General features: G+C 41.5%; 1 protein-coding gene across 13 annotated transcripts in view; it reads right to left on the bottom strand.

The window, feature by feature from the left end:
- Positions 1 to 23469, bottom strand: part of LTBP1 (latent transforming growth factor beta binding protein 1) — a 434653-nt gene that overhangs the window by 250314 nt on the left and 160870 nt on the right. For 6 of the 13 annotated variants that reach the window (XM_070476676.1, XM_070476671.1, XM_070476680.1 and 3 more), the window contains one exon: positions 9097 to 9264. The exons of 1 other annotated variant lie outside the window; for it this stretch is intronic. In XM_070476676.1, the coding sequence (XP_070332777.1) occupies positions 9097 to 9264 (168 nt within the window). Of the gene's footprint in view, positions 1 to 9096; positions 9488 to 23469 lie in introns of those variants that run through there. 6 more of the 13 variants (XM_070476704.1, XM_070476711.1, XM_070476716.1 and 3 more) reach the window with 3 other exon arrangements.

Below are 23469 nucleotides of genomic sequence, written 5' to 3'. Positions count from 1 at the left end.
GCAGACTCCAAGGAATTTTGAAAGGTCATTTATCCTAGGCTAGCCTAGACTCCTTTAAGAAGTCCCATCCACCCCCATGATATAGGCCAGACATGGCTTAAAAGGAACAATCGATCACACATGCCTTTCTCACAGCCTTACAGACTGCTGAACCCTCTTTTACCTAAGGCTTTTTTTCAAACAGTCCCAACTACAGACATACGTTCTATACTACCCACTCTGACGCCCCTCACTTTCCCAGTTTCAGGAATCTTCACCTTCAATCAAATAGTATCTCATTTTCTCCTGATTTTGGCTTTCAGTGTTAACCTATTGATCCTCTTTGGTTGAACCACCTTTCCACGAAGCCCCCTTCCATTCACTACCCTCCCCTAACACACACACACACACCTGCCCTGATGAACAGAACCAATTTTATTTCCCTTACTTAAAAGCTCCATGCCAAAAATCATGTCACCTGTCTTATACAAAATAATGTTGAAGAAGTGACAGCTTTTCTGGTAATTTGATTCTACATTTAAGACCCTATCCTCTTTGCTATAAATAACCAAGACTCCTTTTGCAAAAATTCCAGGACCATTTTTTCACCCAGAGGACAAGACTCACTTGCCTCTATCCTCTGTAGATAAGGTTCTTTATCTACAGGTACTATTAAATGATTTCCTGATATAATACACATTGCTAAAATCTAACCCAAAATGACATTTGGAAAAGTTTGAATAAATGCTTCTCACATCAGTCTTTGGAGAGGCTCTACAGCTTAAATAAAACAACAAACACAGTCACAGAGTTAGATTAAAAAGTTTGTGATGTTCTGTCCAAGAGCTCATCACTAGCTTCATTTGTCTTTGCTTAAACAGTGTCTCAGAGAATCCTTCCTGACATACTTGAAGTAGTGATCCAGGCCTTCCACCAACACTCCCAAGCTTCTCCCCCCTCAACGTTTCATCATAGTATCTATCACTACATGACATTATATCATATATAATGTTTCTGGCAGAATATTTTTGGTAGTATACATTTGATAGTAGTATATACTCAGTTCAGTTCAACTGCTCAGTCATGTCCGATTCTTTATGACCCCATGGACTGTAGCATGCCAGGCTTCCCTGTCCATCACCAACTCCCAGAGTTTGCTCAGATTCATGTCCATCAAGTCGGTGATGTCATCCAACCATCTCATCTGCTGTCTTCCCCTTCTCCTCCTGCTTTCAATTTTGCCCATTCCAATGAATCAGTTCTTCACATCAGGTGGTCAAAGTATTGGAGCTTCTGCTTCAGCATCAGTCCTTCCAATGAATATTCAGGACTGATTTCCTTTGGGATTGACTGGTTGGATCTCTTTGCAATCCAAGGGATTCTCAAGAGTCTTCTCCAACACCACAGTTCAAAAGAATCAATTCTTACGCATTCAGCTTTCTTTATGGTCCAACTCTCATATCCATACCTGACTACTGGAAAAACCACAGCTTTAACTAGAAGGACCTTTGTCGGCAAAGTGATGTTTCTGCTTTTTAATATGCTATCTAGGTTTGTCATGGCCTTTCTTGCAAGGAGCAAGTGTCTTTTAATTGCATGGCTGCAGTCACCAACTGCAGTGATTCTGGAGCCCAAGAAAATAAAGTCTCTCACTGTTTCCATTGTTTCCCCATCAATTTGCCATGAAGCGACTGGACTGGATGCCATGATCTTAGCTTTCTGAATGTTGAGTTTTAAGCCAGCTTTTTCACTCTCCTTTTTCACTTTCATCAAGAGGCTCTTTAGTTCTTCTTCACTTTCTGCCATAAGGGTGGTGTCATCTGCATATCTGAGGTTACTGATATTTCTCCTGGCAATCCTCATTCCAGCTAGTGCTTCATCCAGCCCAGCATTTCGCATGATGTACTCTGCATAGAAATTAAATAAGCAGGGTGACAGCATACAGCCTTGACGTACTCCTTTCCCAATTTGGAACCAGTCTGTTGTTCCATGTCCAGTTCTAACTGTTGCTTCTTGAGCTGCATACAGATTTCTCAGGAGGCAGGTAAGGTGTATTCTCATCTCTTGAAGAATTTTCCACAGTTTGCTGTGATCCACACAGTCAAAGGCTTTGGCATAGTAAATAAAGCAGAAGTAGATGGTTTTCTGGAACTCTCTTGCTTTTTGATGAACCAACGGATGTTGGCAATTTGATCTCTGGTTCCTCTGCCTTTTCTAAATCCAGCTTGAACATCTGGAAGTTCTCAGTTCATGTACTGTTGAAGCCTGACTTGGAGAATTTTGAGCATTACTTTACTAGCGTGTGAGATGAGTGCAATTGTGCAGTAGTTTGAGCATTCTTTGGCATTGCCTTTCTTTGGGATTGGAATGAAAACTGACCTTTTCCAGTCCTGTGGCCACTGCTGAGTTTTCCAAATTTGCTGGCATATTGAGGGCAGCACTTTAACAGCATCGTCTTTTAGGATTTGCAATACCCTCTTGGAGAGTACCCTCACTAGTTTGTAGTTTTTTTAATTTTGGTTGAATATATGTGACATAAAATTTACTATCTTCACCATTTCTAAGTGTACAGTTCAGTAGTGGTATGTATATTCATATAATCGCTTGGATGTTACCTTCAAAACAGAAACTTGGTACTCATGAAATATTTCCTTATTTCCCCGTTTTCAGCAACACCAGCAACAACTACTACTATTCTAAGAATCTGATTATTCTAAGCATTTCATAAGTGGAATCATGATATTTGTCTTCTCATGATTAGCTCATTTCACTCAGCATCATGTCCTAAGGTTCATATGTTGTATTGCAACGTATTTTTAATATAACAGGAGAGCAAGGACTTTGCTTATCTTGTTCATTTCTATATTCCTAAGGCCTAAACCAATCCCTGGCACACAGCAGGTGTTCAATAAGTATATATGAGATAAATGTCCCCAATGCAAAGCCTTTAACAATGGTTCACAGCTTAAATAAAGGAAATGTTCTACACCATTATATTTACTCAGTATTAGAAGATAATTTGAGAATGCCAAACATATTTCAGAGTAGTTGACAAGTTCATAACCACTCTAAATTATCCAAATGAAAGCAACCATTTTCTTAGTATTGTATTGGCTCATCTTTCAAAAACATAAAGCCTGCACAATGCATTAAGGGGGAAATATATGTGCCAATTCCAAGAGTGACGTGTTGCTTTCCCCTGGTTTCTGTGCTGGATGACTGTCAAGGGATCTAAACAATGACAAGAAGGTGAAGGACTGAGTGTCTCAACTAAGCTGCTCCCCCAAAAGTCTCAATGCCTCCCCCTTCTGAGCAGTGATGCTGGTTTATTTAATGCCTCATTAAGAGTGAATTTCCTTCCATCCTTATGAGGAGAACCTACATAATGAGTGTATCATCATGGAGGCTTCCTTTCCACCCCACAACACTATAGTGTTGAGATGGCTTTGTGCCACACATGGTGAGATCCCCCAGTGTAGGGCAGCAAACCAACCTCAAAACAGGTGAAAGTGGCTAGAGGCTGCTGTCATTATTATGGGCTGTTCGGAGCTTAGATGATCAGACCACTAGTTTCCTGCCTAAAAAACTGAGAAACCTTCCCCCCTCTTCTTCAAAATGATAACCTTTTCAGAGAACTCTCTTAGTAAGTTCTGAAAGACTAAAATCCAAATGATTAAGCTTGAAATTCAAGGTGCTCCATGGCCTTGCTCCAGTCTACCTTCCCAACCCTGTCATCTAGTATATTACCACCTTTTGAGTTTATATGTAACTCCTCTCAATTTCCATTTACCACCTGTGACCTCTTGTTTCCAGGTCTCAGTCTAAAGGATTCATTCTTCCTTCCCATCCACCCTTATTTTGGGATGTATCACCATGTCAAGCTGCATCATCCCCATCAGTCTATCATCAGACGACAAGCATTTACCCAGCTCCTCCAAGAAGCCAACATGTTTAGCAGCTGAGGAAAGCATGAAAAACTAAACAGAAAAGTCACAAGCCATCCCTTCTCTCTCAAAGTATTCTTCCTCAGCTACAAGTGGTATCTCCTCCTCTGGGGTTCTGCTGTGCGTTTTCTACCTTAAACGGGGGTTATTTATACACATTCCTCATCTCCGCCTCAAAGCATAAGCTCTTAGAGGGCAGCTTTATGAATTTTTTGGTTCTGGAAATTTTAGCACAGTGTTGTCTACCTGATTCCTTAACATAAGAGGCACCACAGAAGGATAACAGGCTTTTAGACTCTGGAATAAGAAAACCTGACTTAAAGTCATCTTTGACCAAACCACTAAAGACTTGGAACTCATATCTACAAAATATAGATATTTACCTCTCTCAGAGGAAACAGGAACCAAATGGAATAACATAGGATCAGAGTTTTTATTGGGTTAGCCAAAAAGTTCATCCAGGTTTGTCCATTAACCTGAACAAACTTTTTGGCCAAACCATACATTAGCAAATACTTTTTGTCAGTATTCAACTGGTGCTAACAGAACATGAGTCCCTCATGTTCTCCTTAGAGAAAGCAGCATCACAGAAACCACATGTGCTAGTTTAGCAATCATGATTGCCTTTCACTCTCTCTCTGCAAGGAAGTTATGCCAGACAACAGTATTATTTTATTTGAAATATACTGGTTGTGACAACATAGAATTTCTATATTCTTCTTATTAGAAGAACTTATAACTATAAACAACAACTTAAAAGTCCCAGGAGGTCATCTTCATTACATCCCCATGAAATGCAAAGAATCCATTAAAACAAACAACAGTTAACCTGCTGGCCCACCCAACTAGGGATATGCTTCCATCTTGGCAAAAAAAGCAAAGGCACTTTCTATATCAAAAGCTGCTTTTTGAGATAGTGTGCAGGGCTGTGTGGTTTCTGAGAGCTTCCATGAGGGCACACCGGGCCCAGGGCCAGATGGTGAAAAGGTGATGGTGCAGTCCATCAATCTCATCTTCAGACACTTGCAAATAGATCTCAGATTCAGGTGTGGCTTTATGAGCAGGTGAACATGCATATAGAGGGCTGTCTCACTGGTTTTGATGAGCATATGAACTCGCATTAGATGATACAGAAGAGATTCATTCTAAAAGTCAAGAAAACTGGGTCAGATCATGCTAAAAGGAGAGAAACGTTACTCTGTATTACAGTGTCTCCAACTGGGAATGATCAATGGAGTGAGAAATCACTTGGCAATATGGTGTGTTTTTTAGGTACCCTTCGTTAGAAATGTTCTAAAACATGTATTCATATTGTTTAGTTCACCCTCATGTTATTACCCTCTGGAGGAGGGCATGGCAACCCACTGCAGTATCCTTGCCTGGAGAATCCCCATGGAGAGAGGAGCCTGGTGGGCTACAGTCCATAGGGGCGCAAAGAGTCAGACACGACTAAAGCAACTCAGCAGCAACAGCATGTTATTACCAGATGACAAAAAATGCTGTGGGATTGTTTTCATTAAAAAAAAAAGAGAGAGAGAGAGGTAAAGGCAGGAAAGTGCAAGGAGGCACAGGTCAAAATGCCACCAAAAAAAAAGTCATTTACAGTTTGCTTCACAGAGGATTCCACTTAATGCAAGTATTCTGTTACATCATGTCAATATCACATTCACAAAATAGAGTTTATCCTAGAATCTCAGAGTATTTCTTGTGGACGTCGTCTTCATTCGGGCTTCACTTTTAGAGTCAAATTAAGTAGAAATTACAGTTATTTCTCCCACTGAATTACCAGGAAAAGAGACTATATGCTTAACAGTCACGAGAAAAGCACCTGCCTCTCGCATCTGAACAGCGGAGACTCGCAGTCACCACAGACCAGAAAGACAACATAGAAGCAGTATCAAAAACCAAAGAAGGAGGGGACTGCCCTGGCGGTCAAATGGTTAAGACTCTGCACTTTGATTGCAGGGGTTGTGGGTTCGATCCCTGGTGGGGAACTAAGATTCCACATGTCACAAGGTGCATTTCAAAAAAAAAAAAAAGAAGGAACCAATGTCACGCCTGTGCCTGCTATAACCCTCAACCTACCCGCTATCCCCTGCATTGTGTGGACGAGTGACCTGGACCAGGAGAGGACGGAGAGCCAGATGAGCACGGCCCACGGACACGAAGAAGCCAGTGTGCAGACCCAGGGCTCGTAAACACCGGCTGCTTATTCTCTGTGGCGACATCCAGCCTTCTCAGAAAACCCAACCCCCTCAGGTTCTTCCTTCACTTTATCCCTCCTACACGTCACAGCCAGACGCCAGGGAGGTAAAACAGACAGGAGGAGAGCTGGGCTGGAGCCCCAGCTGACTGACCTGCATAATGAAGGGAGGCCCGCTGAAGCCAGTGTGCCTCAGTCTCCTTGTCCAAAAACATGGGGACACTAACATCTGTTCTACCTGGACGTCACCATGGAAACGTTAAAACTTATTTCTGCGATTCTGATCATCAAAATGGATTATTTAATTAGGGTGCCTTAACTACAAAATCTATATTGTTTTCCCTGGATTATTTTTTTGACTCCTTGGGGGCAGGAGTCAGCAAATGCTGGCACTAGAGTCAAATTCAGCCCCTCGACGGCTTGTATGATGCAGCCACACCCATTCCCATACCTACCATCTATGGCTGTTGTCACCATACCACATAGGACAGAGTGCAACACACACTCTGTGGGCTGCAAAGTCTAAAATATTTACTCTCTGCCCCTTAAAAGTTTGCCAGTCCCCACATTTCAGTAGCCTTAAATATCACAGGCCAAAAAGTAGCTGACAAATTACATTTTGAATTTTCCTCAAACCACTATTTTCCATGTAACACATCTGATTTGTCAAAAGATTTAACACCCTGTACACACACACACATATATATAGTACATATATAGAGTGAGGAAAACCAATTAGAAAACCACTTTCTGCAAGTAATAAAATCATCTTAAACCAGTAAATCTCAAGAAGATATCTTAGATGCCTAAAAATGAATTTCTAAAGTTCTCTATTGCTAGAGAATCATAATCTCCAAATTCTACAAAATTACCATCTTCAACAAAATAATTTTAAAAACTTGTCTGTCAAATCACCCTGTACGGGAATTAAAGTAGAGAAGAGAAACAGCTCAGGGTATAAATGAAACATTTCCCATGATTTCCGATGTGAAACTATTCATTCCTCTGCCCTCTCCCTTTTATTATTACTTCTTAACATCAAACTACCTTGTCAGTCCTCTTGTGGCAGAGTTGAGCCTGGTTCTGAGATTTTTGAGTAAATAGCTGTGCTCCGTTTTGTATTTTGAACAGACTGTGTGTATCCTGTCCCTAAACATCTGCTTAAATGCCAGAGAGGAAAGTGTGCAGCATGTTTTAACAAGTAGACTTCCTCTGCTTCTCAAAGCCTTCAAATATTTAGTTTCGAAGTGAATACACCATAAGCCAAAAAATTACCACCCGCCCAATTACTCTGTCATTTCTACTGTAAAGGTTTATGAAAAGAGACAAAAGGAAGAGAAGCAGGCATTATTGATGATGGAGAAGGAAGAAAAGGAATGAGAATAAGCAAAGCAATCAAGGAAAGTAAAAATGGAAAAAAAGCCATTTAGCTCATAATAACCTAATTGGGAACTTCTTTTTCCCTTCCTTGTCTATAGCCCTCCAAAAAAGCCAAAAAAAAGTTTCACTTATTACTGATAAAGAAAAAGTCCTAAGGTTTTAGAAATGGGACTGAATTTTAGAAGCCACTAAATATAAACCATTTATTTTATGGATGGGAAAAACTAAGGTCCAGAAATATTAACTGCCACATCCCATGTATTAGCCAGTTAGCAGCAGCACCAGGATCAAAATCCAGTTTCCCCGATCATCAGTTTAAACACACTTCCCATTAGACTCAGCTCCCTGCCCTGTTAAAGCATGATATGCCATTTGGCACCTAACAGCTAAATTCTTCTTAAAAATATGTCCGAAGTACCCCTATCATCACCAGGAAATTAACAATACCCCTTTAAATAGTATCTATGGGCACATGTTTTTTCCAAGTATAGACTTATCAAGAACAGTGCTTCAACCTCCAAAGAAACCCAAGTCACAATAAAGCAGCAGGATAATAAAAGAGCTAATGAGGACTTAAACTGCCTCCTTGTATTTTGTCTTGATGGAAATCAGTTTGAAATAGACACCCCCCACCCACCCACTAGACACATGGTCCCAAGACTAAACAGCAATATTCCATAAAAAGACCAGATCTAGCCAGTGTTATTATCTGTCTGACATTTGGGTTATTCTTGTGAGTAACTCATAAAGTAACGTGGGTGTCTGTGATTATTTGAGTACACATGGCAAACCATAATTGGTCAAAAAATAATAAAAGACATTTTTCCGTGACAAAAATACCGTATTGAATGACAACATGGCAGTGTGACAGCATTCAGTGGGCCGCAATACTTTCTCCATTTACAAAGTAGTAAAAAGAAACAAGAATGTAAAAGGAAAAGTCTTTCTGCAGTAACTACCATAGTTCATATTTAGATTATGAAAGATTAAAAGGTTTTAAGTGCTGACAGTAATCCAGGAGCATATGTTCCCCCAAATCCATGTCATACATCAAACTTATAATTTTGCCTTTTGATACGCAGCAGAAACGTGGCAAAAGATGCAAGTCTGTATCCCCATCTACAACTGAAATACACATATTTGACAATTTTAAGAAATTTTTTAGAACCTGGCTATTTATGAAAGTTTCATCACCACCATCCAAATTTTCTCACATGAGTCAAATCTAACATAAATTTGACTTATCACCGAGCAGATAAAATTTGAAATGGATCAATGCAAGCTGTACACTGGGGTCTTAACTTAAAGCCTCTTTCCTCCTGTCCCCCGAAACCTCCCCATCACCACAGGCTGTGTCCATGATAAGTAACCTAGGGTAAGACTCTCCTAGCCATCTCTCTCAGAAACCAAAAACCAAGTTAAAAATGATACCGAAAGTAATTTAAAAGATCTCGTGAAGGCAGCATATTCGTACTGGTAGACAGAAACCCATTCAAGCAGAGAGCGGTGTGAATGGAGGGGGTGTCTAAATGCTACGAGCTCATCAAACGCTGGTCGGTCAGGACAGTTAGGGACCGTGGAGGAACTCACCCACTCGGAAGTTCGTGGCTGTCAGGGTGTCGGCAGCGTGACCATTCTCACTAATGAGAGTGGTGGTGTTCCCCTTCTCACAGCTGTTCTGACAGCTGCCCTTGGTGCAGGTCACTTTACAGATGCTCGGAGTAAAGACCACCTTGATGCGGCCAGTGTGGTTACTCACTAGGAGCGGAGGCAGAGAGAAAAAGAACAACAAACACATCAGCTTAGTATCCATGAACTTGCCTTGGAAGGTTTAAAAAAAAAAAAAGGAAAAAGAGAAAGGAAAGGAGGGAGAGGGGGAAAGAGAGAGCCCACAACCCGGCAGGTTTAAGGAAAGAGGGAAGCCTTCAGTGCTCGCTGCTCTGTATCCAGTGGTGTCTCTGAAACAGGAGTAGGAAGCTTAGCAAACAGAACTCTGGGATGCACTCCAAAACCACATTTGAAGTCGAGTCACTGGAGTGGGATTACTAACCACAATGCTGCACTTTATTCACGGGCAGACAAAGAGCAGCACGGAGGGCATGGCAGATGAAAGAGCCGGCCCTGACAGGCAGATGTAACGCACAGAGGTTGGCCGTGCACCTAGCGCTGAATAAACTCCTGTGTCCTCGGCTTGCATACTTTCCCTGTTCCTCCACTTATTAAGTCACTATTTGCAGCCCGACCCCTGGAAATGTTTTAGGCATGCGGCATGTCTGAAAACATCTGTCTCAAATCTCCTGGCACTCCCAGCTGAAGTGATCAAATCCTGTGACGCAGCTGCGGGAGCCCAGTGCTTTTTGACAACTCTGGGGCACTCTTTCTCCATATAAAATTTTTCAACCTATGTTTCATTTTACTGTGAACAAGGTCCATCTAAAAAAAGGGGGGGAGGCCAAGTCCCTGGGGCTAAAAGGTTCGTCTCTGTTAAAATGCCATCCTGGAGCTCTCACTGTGGCTTTTCACATGCCACCTAAAGCGAGTATTTCTTTCACTCCTACAGCCCTTTAAAATAAAAAAAATACCCAGGTGCTACCACCTGTTATACGGCAGAGGCAGCACAACATCATAGAACCGGCAGTCATCTTCAAGTCAGATTCTGGGTGGAAATCCTGGCTCTACCATGCTGTGGCCTTGGACCTGTCACCTCACCTTTTCTCCAAAATTTGAGAGAATTAGCACTGATATTTTCCAGCCAGTTTTAACTGGCCCTGTTTATCAGGGGCCAGCAAGCTAAGGCCCTGGGATCAAATCTGGCCCACTGTCTGCTTTTGTAAATAAAGTTTTATTGGAACACAGCCACTCATGCATTTCCGTATTGTTTACGGCTGCTTTTGTGTGGTAACAACAGAGCCTCACAGAGAAGAGACAACTTCATCCAGAACCGCCGCTTGCAGCCAAGTTCTGGCAAAGCACAATGCAGAAACCCTATTTGGATATCCACATTTGTGAAATGCCCCCAGCCAGGTTCTTTTACTTCTCAGGGGCCTAGGCAGAAAACAAAGATGGTAGAGAGTGGAAGAGAGATGATTCTTCTCTGACGCTTTAAGGCTGGGTGGAAGCAGTGTGCTTCCTGGTGTCACTGTGTTACTGCTGGGGCCAAAGGAAAAGCCCGCCTTTGGGTCAGCCTATCTTCTGCCATCCCCTGCCCAACAGAAGAGATTCTTCCCCCTTTACACTGCTTTGGTTTGACCAGGATTGCATTTTCAGGCAATCACCGAAGAAGCCTCTATAGGCCCTCAACAAAATGTGGTCAAATCTGAGCTTGGAAACAAAAACATTACACCAAAGGAGTCATCAGAATTTCAAGGTAGGAATGGGGCTTCAAATATATTATGACTTCTTTCATTTGAACATCTGTAGGAACAGGGAGCTCATTACCCACTAAGATGGCACATTCTAGTCATGAGCTGTTTCTCACAAATGCTATTCTCAAGCTGAAGTTATATCCTCACAGTCGGCTATACTCATTAATTCTAGTCCACCTCCCCTCACAATCTAATGCCTCTTCCACACGGCAGCCCTTCAACTCGTCAAAGATAGTACAACCGAAGCCAGAAGGCTGACGTTACAAGGGATCTGAGAAGATCCGCTTGGGTTGGCCCTCTCACTGAAAAGAAAACGATTCTTCTGGAGCAGAAATACCCTCAATTCTTTTCAAATGTTTTTCTAAGACTGTTTCTCATTCACCACTGGTTCTAACACAGAAGATCAGGATACATACTCTGGTGTGGGGGGGTATCTTAGTGGCCTACCAGGTCTTCAAGCTCCTTCCAAGAAGGCACCCAGAAACTTTTTCTACAAAGAGCTACACAGTGAATATTTTAGAGCCGTAGACCTACTGGACTCCGCTGCAACCAATCAACGCTGCTGCGGTAGCAGGAAAGCAGACTGCAAAAAACTATATGTCAATGAATGAGTGTGGCTGTGTTCCAATAAAACTTTATTTAAAGAAACAGTTTCCAAACTAGTGCTTTACATGCTTTCAGGATATTTAAAAGTTTGGGTAGACTATGAAAGTGAAAGTGTGTTAGTCGCTCAGTCGTGTCAACTCTTTGCGACCCCATGGCCTGTAGCTCACCAGGCTCCTCTGTCCATGTAATTCTCCAGGCAAGAATATATGTTGCCATGCCCTTCTTCAGGGGACCTTCCCAACTCAGGGCTCAAACCCCAGTCTCCTACACTGTAGGATTCTTCACCATCTGAGCCATCTCATACATTTTAAAAACTACAATGGAATGCTGATTCTAAAACAGACAAAACTCACCTAGTTTGATTTTTTTTTTTTTTTTTTTACAGTAGAAGGAAAAAAAATCAGCGTAAGTTCTCAGACCACACTTACAAATATCTTGAGAATACTTTGTGTGTCTAAGTGTGTGAAGCCCAGGGGGAAAAAAAAGAGACAACATCGTCCCACTTCAAAAGAATATAAACTTCTATTTTTTCTGGCTCCTAGTACAATAATGAAGAAGGAAATGTTGTGCCAAATATTTTGTCTTCTCTGGCATTAACTCGTAGTACCAGCAGTTGCCATGCAGATGCCCACACTGTTACCTAAATTCTGCTCACTTAGGTGAACTGAGACATCCAAAGAAAGCAAGCCCTTCATCATTATTCCCATTTTACCTTCCAGCTACAGTAGTCACTTTTAGGCACTTGAGAGTCTCTAGGCCTATTGTTTTTAGTATGTTTCTTTGCCAAAAAAAATTCTTTTTGGCCTAGAATTATCTGGATTTTCAAAAGACAGAGACAGTTTCACATGCCTTAATTCTGAGTTTTTAACACTCAACTTCTTGGAAGCAGAAGATATATTTTCTATTTCCCCCCTTGTGTTTCATAAGCATTCTGTTATAAAGTAATCTAATTCTAAAACAGACATTTGTATTCTCAGTGGATCCTCCTGTGTCTACAGAAAGCATTTATAATATTTCTTCATTATAATTAGTTTTAGTTTTCCACATCAATCTCAAAATCAATACTGAAAAACTCAACTGTTTGACATTTGTCATCCAGAGCTCTGAGAGGATCTCTGTAGACATTAAATGCATTAGGAAATAGTCTTACCTATGTTCACTCTTTTCAAATCATTTCCACTCCTTTAAAATCAGTTCATCATATCTAGGGTATTATGTGAAGAGTAAGTTTTATAGTACACACAACCATGATACAGTACTGAGTTTGAAATTCTTGGCATGTGATGAGCTGAATTTACTCATCTCTCAAGAGTTCAGTGGGAATTCACTTGGTCTTTAAGAGTCATCTCCCTCAAATGCCTTGAATAAATTAATACCCAAGGACCGTGTGAAAGGGAAAGTGAAAGTCACTCAGTTGTGTCCAACTCTTTGCGACCCCATGGACTATGAGTCCATGGAATTCTGCAGGCCAGAATACTGGAGTGGGTAGCCTTTCCCTTCTCCAGGGGATCTTCCCAGCCCAGGGATAGAACCCACATCTCCTGCATTGCAGGCAGATTCTTTACCAGCTGAGCCACAAGGGAATAAAGTAAGTAACCCAATAAATGTGGAATAAACAAAGTGACTCAAAGGCTAAACAACCCCACAAAGATCAGGGGCTCACAGGTCTCTCTGGTCCACCACTGGGTTTACCAGTGATGAAAGCGAAGCCCATGGTTCAAATCAGTGGAAGAAGATCATCCCTAGCTGCACCCATTGGCTGATTGAAGTATTTCAAATCTCTGAAGCCGAAGTCAGCCCAGTCAGAAGTTAATAGGGCAACTGTTGGCACAGCTTTCATGCTCAGTCCCTCTAAGAAAAACATGTAATTTGTAGATCCTCATAGGTAAATCAGTCCCAGAAATCTTTACCAGGCGCTTTCAAACTTTGGGTTTTAGAGTCCTTGGCTACAAACAGATTGCCCAAAGCAACATAGCGCCTCCACTGAGTCTTCGAGTCAGTCAATCAAGACACTAGAGAATCCACATCCCGTTTACAGCTTCTGCCAGACCCTGGGTGCATTCACACCACCAAGAGGAGGTGCTGGCACATGGGTTAAAACAAACCACAGACATTCAGACTGAAAGACAGATGGGGTGGAAGCGAGGCCGATACCCTCCCCAATACAAAGACCTTTCATTTCTGCTTCCCAATCCTAACAACAGAGCAAAACTTAAAAATGCGAACACTGTAGTTGACAAACGGACTTCAGTCTAGAAAAAAGCACAGCTGCCATCTTTCAGTCATGAAACTAGGATGTGACCAAAAGCAAAAGGCAGCCAAAGAAATAAATATAACAAGTTCAAGACTCACATCAGAGGTCATGAACAAAGTCTCTCCTCGCATCCAACCAGAATGTGTGACTCAGCACTCATCCAACGTCAACAAGAGGGGCCAACTAGCATCAGCAACATCGTCTCCGTGGGTAAAAGGTACCATCCTGCCTGGGGGGTGGGGGCCTATTTAAAGAGACTGAGGAGCCGACTCAATACCCGGGTCACGTGGGAGAGAAACAAAGTGAACAGCTCATTCTCCAGCTTTGCAACCCACTGCCTGCCCCCAGGCCGAGGCTTCTTTGAAGGACAAATCATAAACACATTAAATAATGCTTAGAATAACAGGACTTGATTGTTCAGCTCCCTGGCCTTGCTTAACTCCTCCTGGACTATTAAAATAATGCCAATAGAGTCCTCTGTTCTCAAGAAAGGTGCTATGTAAACAGAAATCAGTATCAAATCTATTACTTCATCAGGTTGCCCCAGTCATGGAAAATTCTTCAAGAGGGAAACAGAGGTAACTAGTTCTGCTGTGGGCACTTTCTCAGATGAGAATCTAGGGTTACAGTCCAGCACCATCTCTTGGAGGTCTTCCACAGAGAACTAACTGAATGAAGAGGTAGGGAGATATAGTTGCTACGCTGGTGATATAAACTAAAACATCTGTGCTCCCTCCTTTCAATGCTCCCTTAATAGTCACTGAAGGAAACTCTATCAGTTCCTCACCTCTTACAGAGCCCTCTATGATTTCCTTACATTTTTATACATATAAGAAGATAGATATAGAAAGAGGCAAAGGAAACAAGTATATTAAATCATTTAAGAATACATTTCTGGATATATTCTGAGTTTCTTGAAGAATGGCTTATTTCTCATAAAGCAGGTACTAAACATATGCCATGTTTAAAAATGTACATACAGTCCCCAAAATATTCGTTGGGCAGAAATGCTGCAGCTAATTAACTAGCTGTGCTCAAGTGTGACTTCACTTATTATTTCATGGAGAAAGGAGAAGCTACAAAGCTAAGTTACCAACTTACCAGGATCGACAGTTATCCTGCCTTTCTCCCAATAAAGGAAGTGGTCCTCCCTAAGACCAACTCTCCATTAAAGCAATGGATCCCCTTCCCCTCTTGCCCAAAGACTTCCTCCCTGTTTGTTCCCGTTAGCAGGCACACCTGCCATACCACGTCCCATCCGTCAAGAGCACCTCTCCTCTCAACATCCCCATTCCACTCCCCTGCAGGTACCGCTTTATTTCCCAGCTCTCCTTACAGACAAAGCCCCCTGAAGAGAGGCTCTGCTGGTTGCCGCCACCACCTCCCCTCCCATTCTCTCTTGAACCTGCCAGAGCCAAGCTCTTGCTTTCAACACTTCAAAGCTGCTCCAGTGAAGGTCGCCACTGGCCTCCAAATCCAACGGTAAATCCTCCGGCTCCTTATGAGTCAAACTTCCAGCCTGTTTGACACAGAACCACTCTGGTTCATGATACACTTTCTTTACTTGGCTTCTAGGTTATCCTGTCCTCTTATGGTTCTCTCCTACCTCGCTGATTCTGTTCAGGGGAAGGCTCCAGAGCTCAATCTCTGTAGTCCTTTCCTTTCTGTATCGACTTGCCAGATGCTATCATCCTACCTCATGGATTTAGATGCCTTATACAGATTTCTGGATAGAGAATGTTTAGCTCTAGCCTGGACCCCTCAATCTTGTATATGTGTATACAGGTACTGGAGATGTGTGTGTTTATGTGTATATCCAAGTACCCAACTGTACAGCTGCTTCTGGGACTCTGCCAGGTAGGTGTCTAAAGTCTAGTGGTTATCCCAAGCAAACATTCAAAATTAAGCTCTGGTTCTTTCCTGTACCCACAATCTAATCTGTTCCTCTTCAAGTCTTCCCCTATCTCTGAAAATGGTAAATCTGTTCTTGGTCCTTTTTCGTTATGTGAGATGCAATACAACATGCAAGGTAGCTCTATGTCCGGGGGGGATGATTTCTCATCACCTTCATGGCAAACACTTTGGTGCAATTCACGACCATCTTCTGTCTGGATTACTTCATGTCTCCCAGCTTGACTTCCTGCTTCCAGCTCTGCCTTCCTACAGCTTTTACCCTGATAGCATTCAGAGCATCCTTAAATGTACGGCAGTCAGATCATGGCACTCTTCCCTTCAGTGACCTCCCATCTCGTTCAGAATACAAGTCAAAAGACCTCACAAGGGCCTACTGGGCTCTCCACAAGCTGTGAGCGCCCCCACACCCCAACCATGTCTCTCAGCCCTGTTCCCAGTCCTCTCACTCTGGCCTCCATGCTATTCTTCAAATACTGTGCATATTCCCGTCTCAGGGAACTTCTTATTCCCTCTGTCTAGAATATGCTTCCCCAGAGATACACAGTGTCTTCCTCCCCTTCAAGACTGCTCCAGAACATCACATGACCAGAAGATTTTTCCCAACTACCTGGCATAAAACTGCACATTACTGATTCTTTCTGTGCCCCATTTTCCATTTCCTGTTTATTCTAAAGACACTTTATAGATTTGGTATTTCACTACTGTCATTAAAAACACAGACTCCATGAGGGCGGGAATGTGTCTGGTCACTACTAAATACTGAACATGTGTTTCATGTTCAAGAAATGCTCAAGAAATATCAAATGAATAAACTTCACTGACAGAGAACTAAGGAAATAATATTTATCTAAGGGATAATTGTCAGTAATTTTTTTAAAAAAATAAAGAAACTTCTATGAAACCTTTAGCCTCAAAACATTTATTTAATGCTATATTTGTCAGAGAAAAATATTTTAGTCATAAAAGTTTCAGATTAAGGGAAAGCACAGTTGTTACTCAGGAAACCCTGCAATAATTACAAAAAATTTTTCCCCAAAATCATTAAAATGTTACCAAAAAATGGTCAATGACATAAAGTAAAAAATTTCAATTAAACATGCCAATGACCGAATAACTGAACAAACAGGAAATAGAAATTTCTCAAGAACTTTTTCAAAAGAAAAACAGACAATTACTTGCTCCCAAAATTTCACAACATATTATGCAAAAACCAAAATGACACATAATGGAAATTTCCACTAATTTTATAAATAAAATTTAAGATGATGTCTAAGGAGTTTAGTTTTTTAATATATTTCTGATTTACTTAGCATTCATTCTCTTTGTTAGGCTAAGAACAACTAGGAAATTAAAAACACTTCTACTCAGATTCTTCAAGACTGATGTGAATTGCCATTAAGCCATAAAATCCACCCAGAAAGAGAAATACACTTTGGTTCGCAGTTCAGGCAGACTGGCAGAGGAACTAAGCAGAGGTCCAGCAATAAAGATGGTAGATTTCATCCCAAATTTCCATTTATTTTAGGAGTTGGGTCTCATTCCCCATTTCACTCATTTAAGCTTTGTTTTAGCTTGACTTGAGATTTAAGAACCAAGACTTTCACTTAGAATCGTACATTTTCTCAACTTCAATCTTGCCTTGCCAGCCAGTCTTCACTATCCCCAGCAAGAATTTAAAAGGCGCACCTTGAGTCTTCGGGATTGTTTTAATAAGCTTTCCTTTTTCTCCTTGGAGTTTTCCCTTCTTAAATAACAAACCTAGGTTCTCTTCTCTAGAAATACAATAAAAGGTCCTATTTTCATCCCTGGGACAAAATCCAGTATGTTTGAAGGTATAATATATTTTATAGTCAAAGAGGCTCACTTTTACCCAACAAGTAGTTTACTCACCCAGCAGACTCTTACCAAGCATATTTGGGAAAAGAAAATATAGTTGGTAATTAAAGTAGAGAACTAGCAAAGCAAACCAATGGCTCTCTGATATTTTCCTTTTCTGATCTTTTCAGTAAAATGTTTCTTTAACATCATAGACCCTGAGGGGATTCAAGCAACTGACCAGCCATCCTTCATGGGGTATCCTCCTCATTTCTGGGGTCCTACAACTGCAGCAGGCCATCGTTCCATGGTGCTTTCTTCAACATGACTTGAAAAACCCTATGTAGAACATGTGGGAATCTCTCCTCTGCTCCTAAACCTTAATACCAGAGAACCAGCCCCTCCAGAATGAACTGTGGTTTTTGAGATACAGTGATGCAGAGGTGAAGAAACACAAGACTTAAGTTTGTAACTTTAAAAGTACTAAGAATACTGGGAGGAGCACAGTAGACCCACTTTCTCAATCCTGAACTGACGGTGCAATTCTCTGCCTGGATCTAGAATCCTGACAATCATGGCAACCATCCTTAGTGAGGGTTACATGAGTTTGCCTAGGGATTTTTAGTTCTTTGGCTTCGTGGTTCAAGATGTTCAAGAGTTTATCTCCTGAGAGATAAATACCACTGAAGAGATGCACTTTTTCATGTGAAAAGTCTCCACTTCTCTCAAACAGCCTATGTCAGTCTTCACAGCAGCACAACTCTAGATTCCACACTGACCAGGGCAGTGGAAGAGGCTTAACAGGACTTTTTCCACTGTTCCTGAATCAAAAGAACAAGCTTCAGGGCAGTAAACACTTACCTGTCTTCCATCCCTAGCACTCATTCGATCTGGCTAGTTTGTGTGGGTTCCTTACAGAAGCAGGGGGCTAGACACGCTTTACATGATTCAAATTTTCTGTCCCTTAATTTTAGAACAGAATCAGGTTTTATTTATCCCCACATTTGTTGTTTTTCCAAAGAGAAGTCAATGAGGGCATTTGTTATCGGTCTATCACTCACCATTTCCATAAATAACATCTGCTTGTTTTGCACATGAGAACCAAGTCTGACTAAAAGGATACATATCTACTGGGTTTCATGTTTACCAAGGAACAAATTTCACGGCTTGTTCACAAGCCTGATCAAGTGGGGGCCATTCCTCATGAGAATCTCCAATGGTCTCTACTATCTACTTGGAGAATTAGGATTCCACATAGTCTATGCAATTGTTAAAAAAATATATATTCCCAACAAAATCAAACTCCTTCAAAGGAAATGAAGACTCCTTCCCATCCACATTTGATCTACCTCAGCTTCAGCAACCACATATAGCCAAGACATCAGGCAGGCAGGAAGGACTGTCCCACCATCCTCACTCACACACCTGCTTCCTTCTCACGCAACTTCCTCTCCCCTCCGCGCCCCCAGAAAACCTTTCCTCCTTTCTGTCCAGCCTTCATTCTTTCACTCCCATGCATGATTCTCACCAAACTAGGGACAACCAAACATTCCAACCTTCGACTTTTTCTTGGCTCTTTGCACATACTTCTATTTATGTATGTTTCTCCCCTCCAACCTTCCTTGGCCACAATCAAGCCAAAGAAAACAGTTTTTATTCTCATCCTCCTTTGCTATTTTTAACATATGTCCCACCTGGTGATTCTCCCTTTTTGGGAACGGGAAAGAGTACGGGGCAAGAGGGGAGTGACAGGGGAAAGAATGCAGGGGAAGGAAATGAACTCAGGCTGGGAAGACAGGGGAAGAAAGACAATGGAAAGGGCAGAGAAGTGACTTTTACTCAAGTAACTAATACCTGGAAGTCACAAGACATTAGCGGAGTTGAATGCCATCAAGGTTCTCTTAGTTCCATAAGGCACTTGGAAATTTCCCTCTTATATTAAAGGCAGACACAAAAGAAGAAAACGACCCGCTACACTTGACAAAAGCTAAATTTGCTTGAAAGAAAAAGCCAAAAGACAAGGCAGAGAAGGAAGTCAAAACCTATTGTATCCTGGACAGGCGTTCTGAATCACTGGAGTTGCCAGGCCAGGAGTAGACACCTTGGTGTGCCTCTGATAGATCGCAACGCTTTTATGGAGGTAATGAGAACCCACTGCAAATAAATATTATATATTAGGAAGCCATTTGAGAAGTACTGAGGAAGTTGAACATATGAATATTTTTGTTAACTATCAAAACTCCTCCAAAATTTGATAGATTCAACTGAAAGAAAAAAACTATTGAAAAAATTAGTTATATAGAAGAAAACTGGCATTTTTAAAATCTCTCAAGTAATTTAGAACTATAGAATCAGGGATATTCAAGCTTGCAGAACACCAATTCTGTCATTTCTTCTTTCCCCAGCACAAATTTCTCTCTGGCTCAGTTTTTAAATGACTCCATCAAATGGCCCCAGCTACTCTCCCCAAAGGATTACTGCCAAATTCAATATATCTCATCATTAGGCAAGATTTCAGCCTAAATATCCCTTTTCTCAAAGTCTTCATATTATATCTAACTATGCTCTAGTATCATGTGATAAATAAAATTGAAAACTGATTAGTTGCCAATAAAAAATGAATTACTGATGTGTAACTACACATCATAAGTTTTTCAGCTGTCAGCTAATTCTTTTTAGGTTACTCATTTTCAACTTTTCCCTTTTGACTCTCATCAAGATAATGCCTCTCCCGTTGAACATGGATGCTTTTAAAATGTGTCTGCAAATTCTTTTTATGTCTTTCTTCAAGAGATGATGTCCAACTCCTCTCCCCTTGAGCCTGGACTGGTCTGAGCAACTCATGTCTAAAGAACAGAATAAAGCAGAAGAGATAGTGTGTGACTTCAGAAATCAGCTCCTAAAAGGCACTGCACTGCGGCTTCTGTCTTGCTCTCTTTCTTGGATCACTCATTCTGAGGGAAGCCAGCTCCCAGGCTGTGAGAATACTCGAGGAGTCTTTAGAGAGGCCTGTGTGACAAAAAATAAGCCTCCTGCCAATCCCCGTGTGATTGAGCAATCCTGACAGCACATCTTCCGGCCTCAGACAAGCCTTCAGGTGACTGCTGCATTTCCCCTAGAGAAGGACTTGAGCCAGAACCAATCGGCTAAGTTGATTCTCAATTCCTAACCCACAGAAACCGTAAGATAACGTTTGTAGCTTTAAACCACTAAGGTTGGGAATGATCTGTTACCCAGCAATAGATAATGTAAACACACACACACACACACCCCTACCTTCTTCTTCTCTTCTTTTCCTTTTGCATAGATCTGAGAACATAGAAACAATATGTATGGACCTTTCTAAATGTACAGAGCACTGACTGCATGATTGATGAACTCAAGAAACATGTTGTTCAGTTGTTCAGTCCTGTCTGACTCTTTTGCGACCCCATGAATTGCAGCACACCAGGCTTCACTGTCCACCATCTCCCAGAGCTTGCTCAAACCGCTGTGCATTGAGTCGGTGATGCCATCCAACCATCTCATCCTCTGCCGCCCCCTTCTCCTCCTGCCTTCAATCTTTCCCAGCATCAGGGTCTTTTCTAATGAGTTGGCTCTTCACGTCAGGTGGCCAAAGTGCTGGAGCTCCAGCATAAGTCCTTCCAATGAATATTCAGGGTTCATTTCTTTTAGGACTGACTGGTTTGATCTCCTTGCAGTCCAAGGGACTCTCAAGAGTCTTCAACACCACAGTTCAAAAGCATCCATTCTTCGGCACTCAGCCTTCTTTATGGTTCAACTCTCACATCCATACTGACACTGGAAAAACCACAGCTTTGATTGTATGGACCTTTGTCAGCATGAAACGTATTGAGCACTTTCTAAGCTACAAAGTTCACATACACACCACAACCATGTAAGTAACAAACTCACAGCCATTTCATAGACTAGGAAACTACAAAGACATTCATCAGAAATTTGACTGAAGTCATTTTGTTAGGAAATGATAGAAACTGGGTTCAGTGCAAGCGCCATTCTTTCCTCAAAATCCCAATGCTTCTCCTATACTTTTAATGAGCAGTACTATGAAAATCACATGACATTAAGTACTTGGAAAGGTTGGAATGAATGAGAAAAGTCAAGATGGAGCACATAAGGGAAGGACAGGATGAAGGAGGGAAATTAACATAGAATGGAGCACAAACAATGTATTTGGCAATATGTTCAGTGTCATGCCCTTCCTCTCAGCTCAATTTTACAATAGTCTTACGGAATAAGTGTTAAAATTTTTATTTGACCAAGAAATTAACAGAGGTTCAGCAAGATAGGACACAGTGAAACCCCTCGCTAGCTTCACCCTCCAAATATTTCAAACAAGAGTAGGAAAAAAGACATGCACAATAATGCCATTCAACCCATCTACCACACAAGGTTGTGGCGGAGGCCATGTGAAATAATTTGTATGGATATGATTCATAAGCTATTAAATACGCAAATTCAAGAGGTTATCATTACATGTGGTCAGCTTTTAGTGGGAAAACTCAAATGACCAACAACACTTTCCCCATGATATTATATATTATAAAGCAAAACACCCAAGAGCTTGTAAACATGGGAAATTTTCATCTCGAAATGTTTGCTTTCAGGATCATAATGATTACTAACACTCTACAAAAAAGTAAAATTCTACTATCAACTTTGCTCGCTACACAATTTGCAGGTAAGATCTGACTACTTCACTTTGTCTGAGAGGTATCAAAATGGATCTCGAACAGCAGTAGGAACCCACTGATTAGAAAGGTTTATTTTGCATATGGACTATTTTTATTAAAAAAAAATTCCTGCCAGGACTTCCCTGGTGGTCCAGTGGTTAAGAATCCGGCTGCCAATGCAGGGAACACGGGTTCGATCCCTGGCCCGGGCAGATTCCACATGCCATAAGCAACTAAGCCCATGCACCACAACTATGAAGCTTGCACACCACAGCTACTGGAGCCCACACGCCTACGGCATGCGCTCTCCTCCACAACGAGAAGCCTCTGCAATGAGAACCCCATGCATCACACCTGGAGAAAAGCCATGCAGAGCAACAAAGACAGAACAGAGCCAAAAGTTAATTTTAAAACACAGACAGGAGCTCTATATTTAAATAATTTTTGTAAAGTCTTTACTGAATCTGTCACAATATTGTTTCTGGTTTATGTTGTGGTTTTTGGTTTTTTGACCAAGAAGCATATGGGATCTTAGGTCCCTGAACAGGGATCCAACCCCCTCCCTGTGCACTGGAAGGTGAAATCTTAACCACCAGCCCACCAGAAAAATCCCCAGGTAATTTCTTAAAAGTGTCATCAACAGTAAAGTCCTACATATAATAAAGTTGAAAATTTTTTAATATAGTTAAATTTTGACTTTGGACTCCCCTAAAAGTAACGTAGGCTAACTGAATTCTGCCGAGAGAATACACTGGTCATAACAAACACCCTTTTTCAACAACACAAGAGGTGACATGGACATTACCAAATGGTCAATACCAAAATCAAATTGATTACATTCTTTGTAGTCAAAGATGGAGAAACTATATACAGTCAGCAAAAACAAGACCTGGAGCTAACTGTGGCTCAGATCATCAACTTCTCATAGCAATATTCAGGCTTAAACTAAAGAAATCAGGGGAAACCACTAGGCCAGTCAGTTCAGTTCAGTAACTCAGTTGTGTCCAACTCTTTGCGACCCCATGAACCGCAGCACGCCAGGCCTCCCTGTCCATCACCAACTCCTGGAGTCCACCCAAACCCATGTCCATTGAGTTGGTGATGCCATCCAACCATCTCATTCTCTGTCATCCCCTTCTCCTCCTGCCCTCAATCTTTCCCAGCATCAGGGTCTTTTCAAATGAGTCAGCTCTTCGCATCAGGTGGCCAAAGTATTGGAGTTTCAGCTTCAGTATTAGTCCTTCCAGTGAACACCCAGGACTGATCTCCTTTAGGATGGACTGGTTGGATCTCCTTGCAATCCAAGGGACTCTTA

The sequence above is a fragment of the Odocoileus virginianus genome, chromosome 2 (assembly GCF_023699985.2).
Source record: "Odocoileus virginianus isolate 20LAN1187 ecotype Illinois chromosome 2, Ovbor_1.2, whole genome shotgun sequence".
Taxonomy (NCBI): domain Eukaryota; kingdom Metazoa; phylum Chordata; class Mammalia; order Artiodactyla; family Cervidae; genus Odocoileus; species Odocoileus virginianus.
This window is presented reverse-complemented; position numbering and strand designations above follow the sequence as displayed.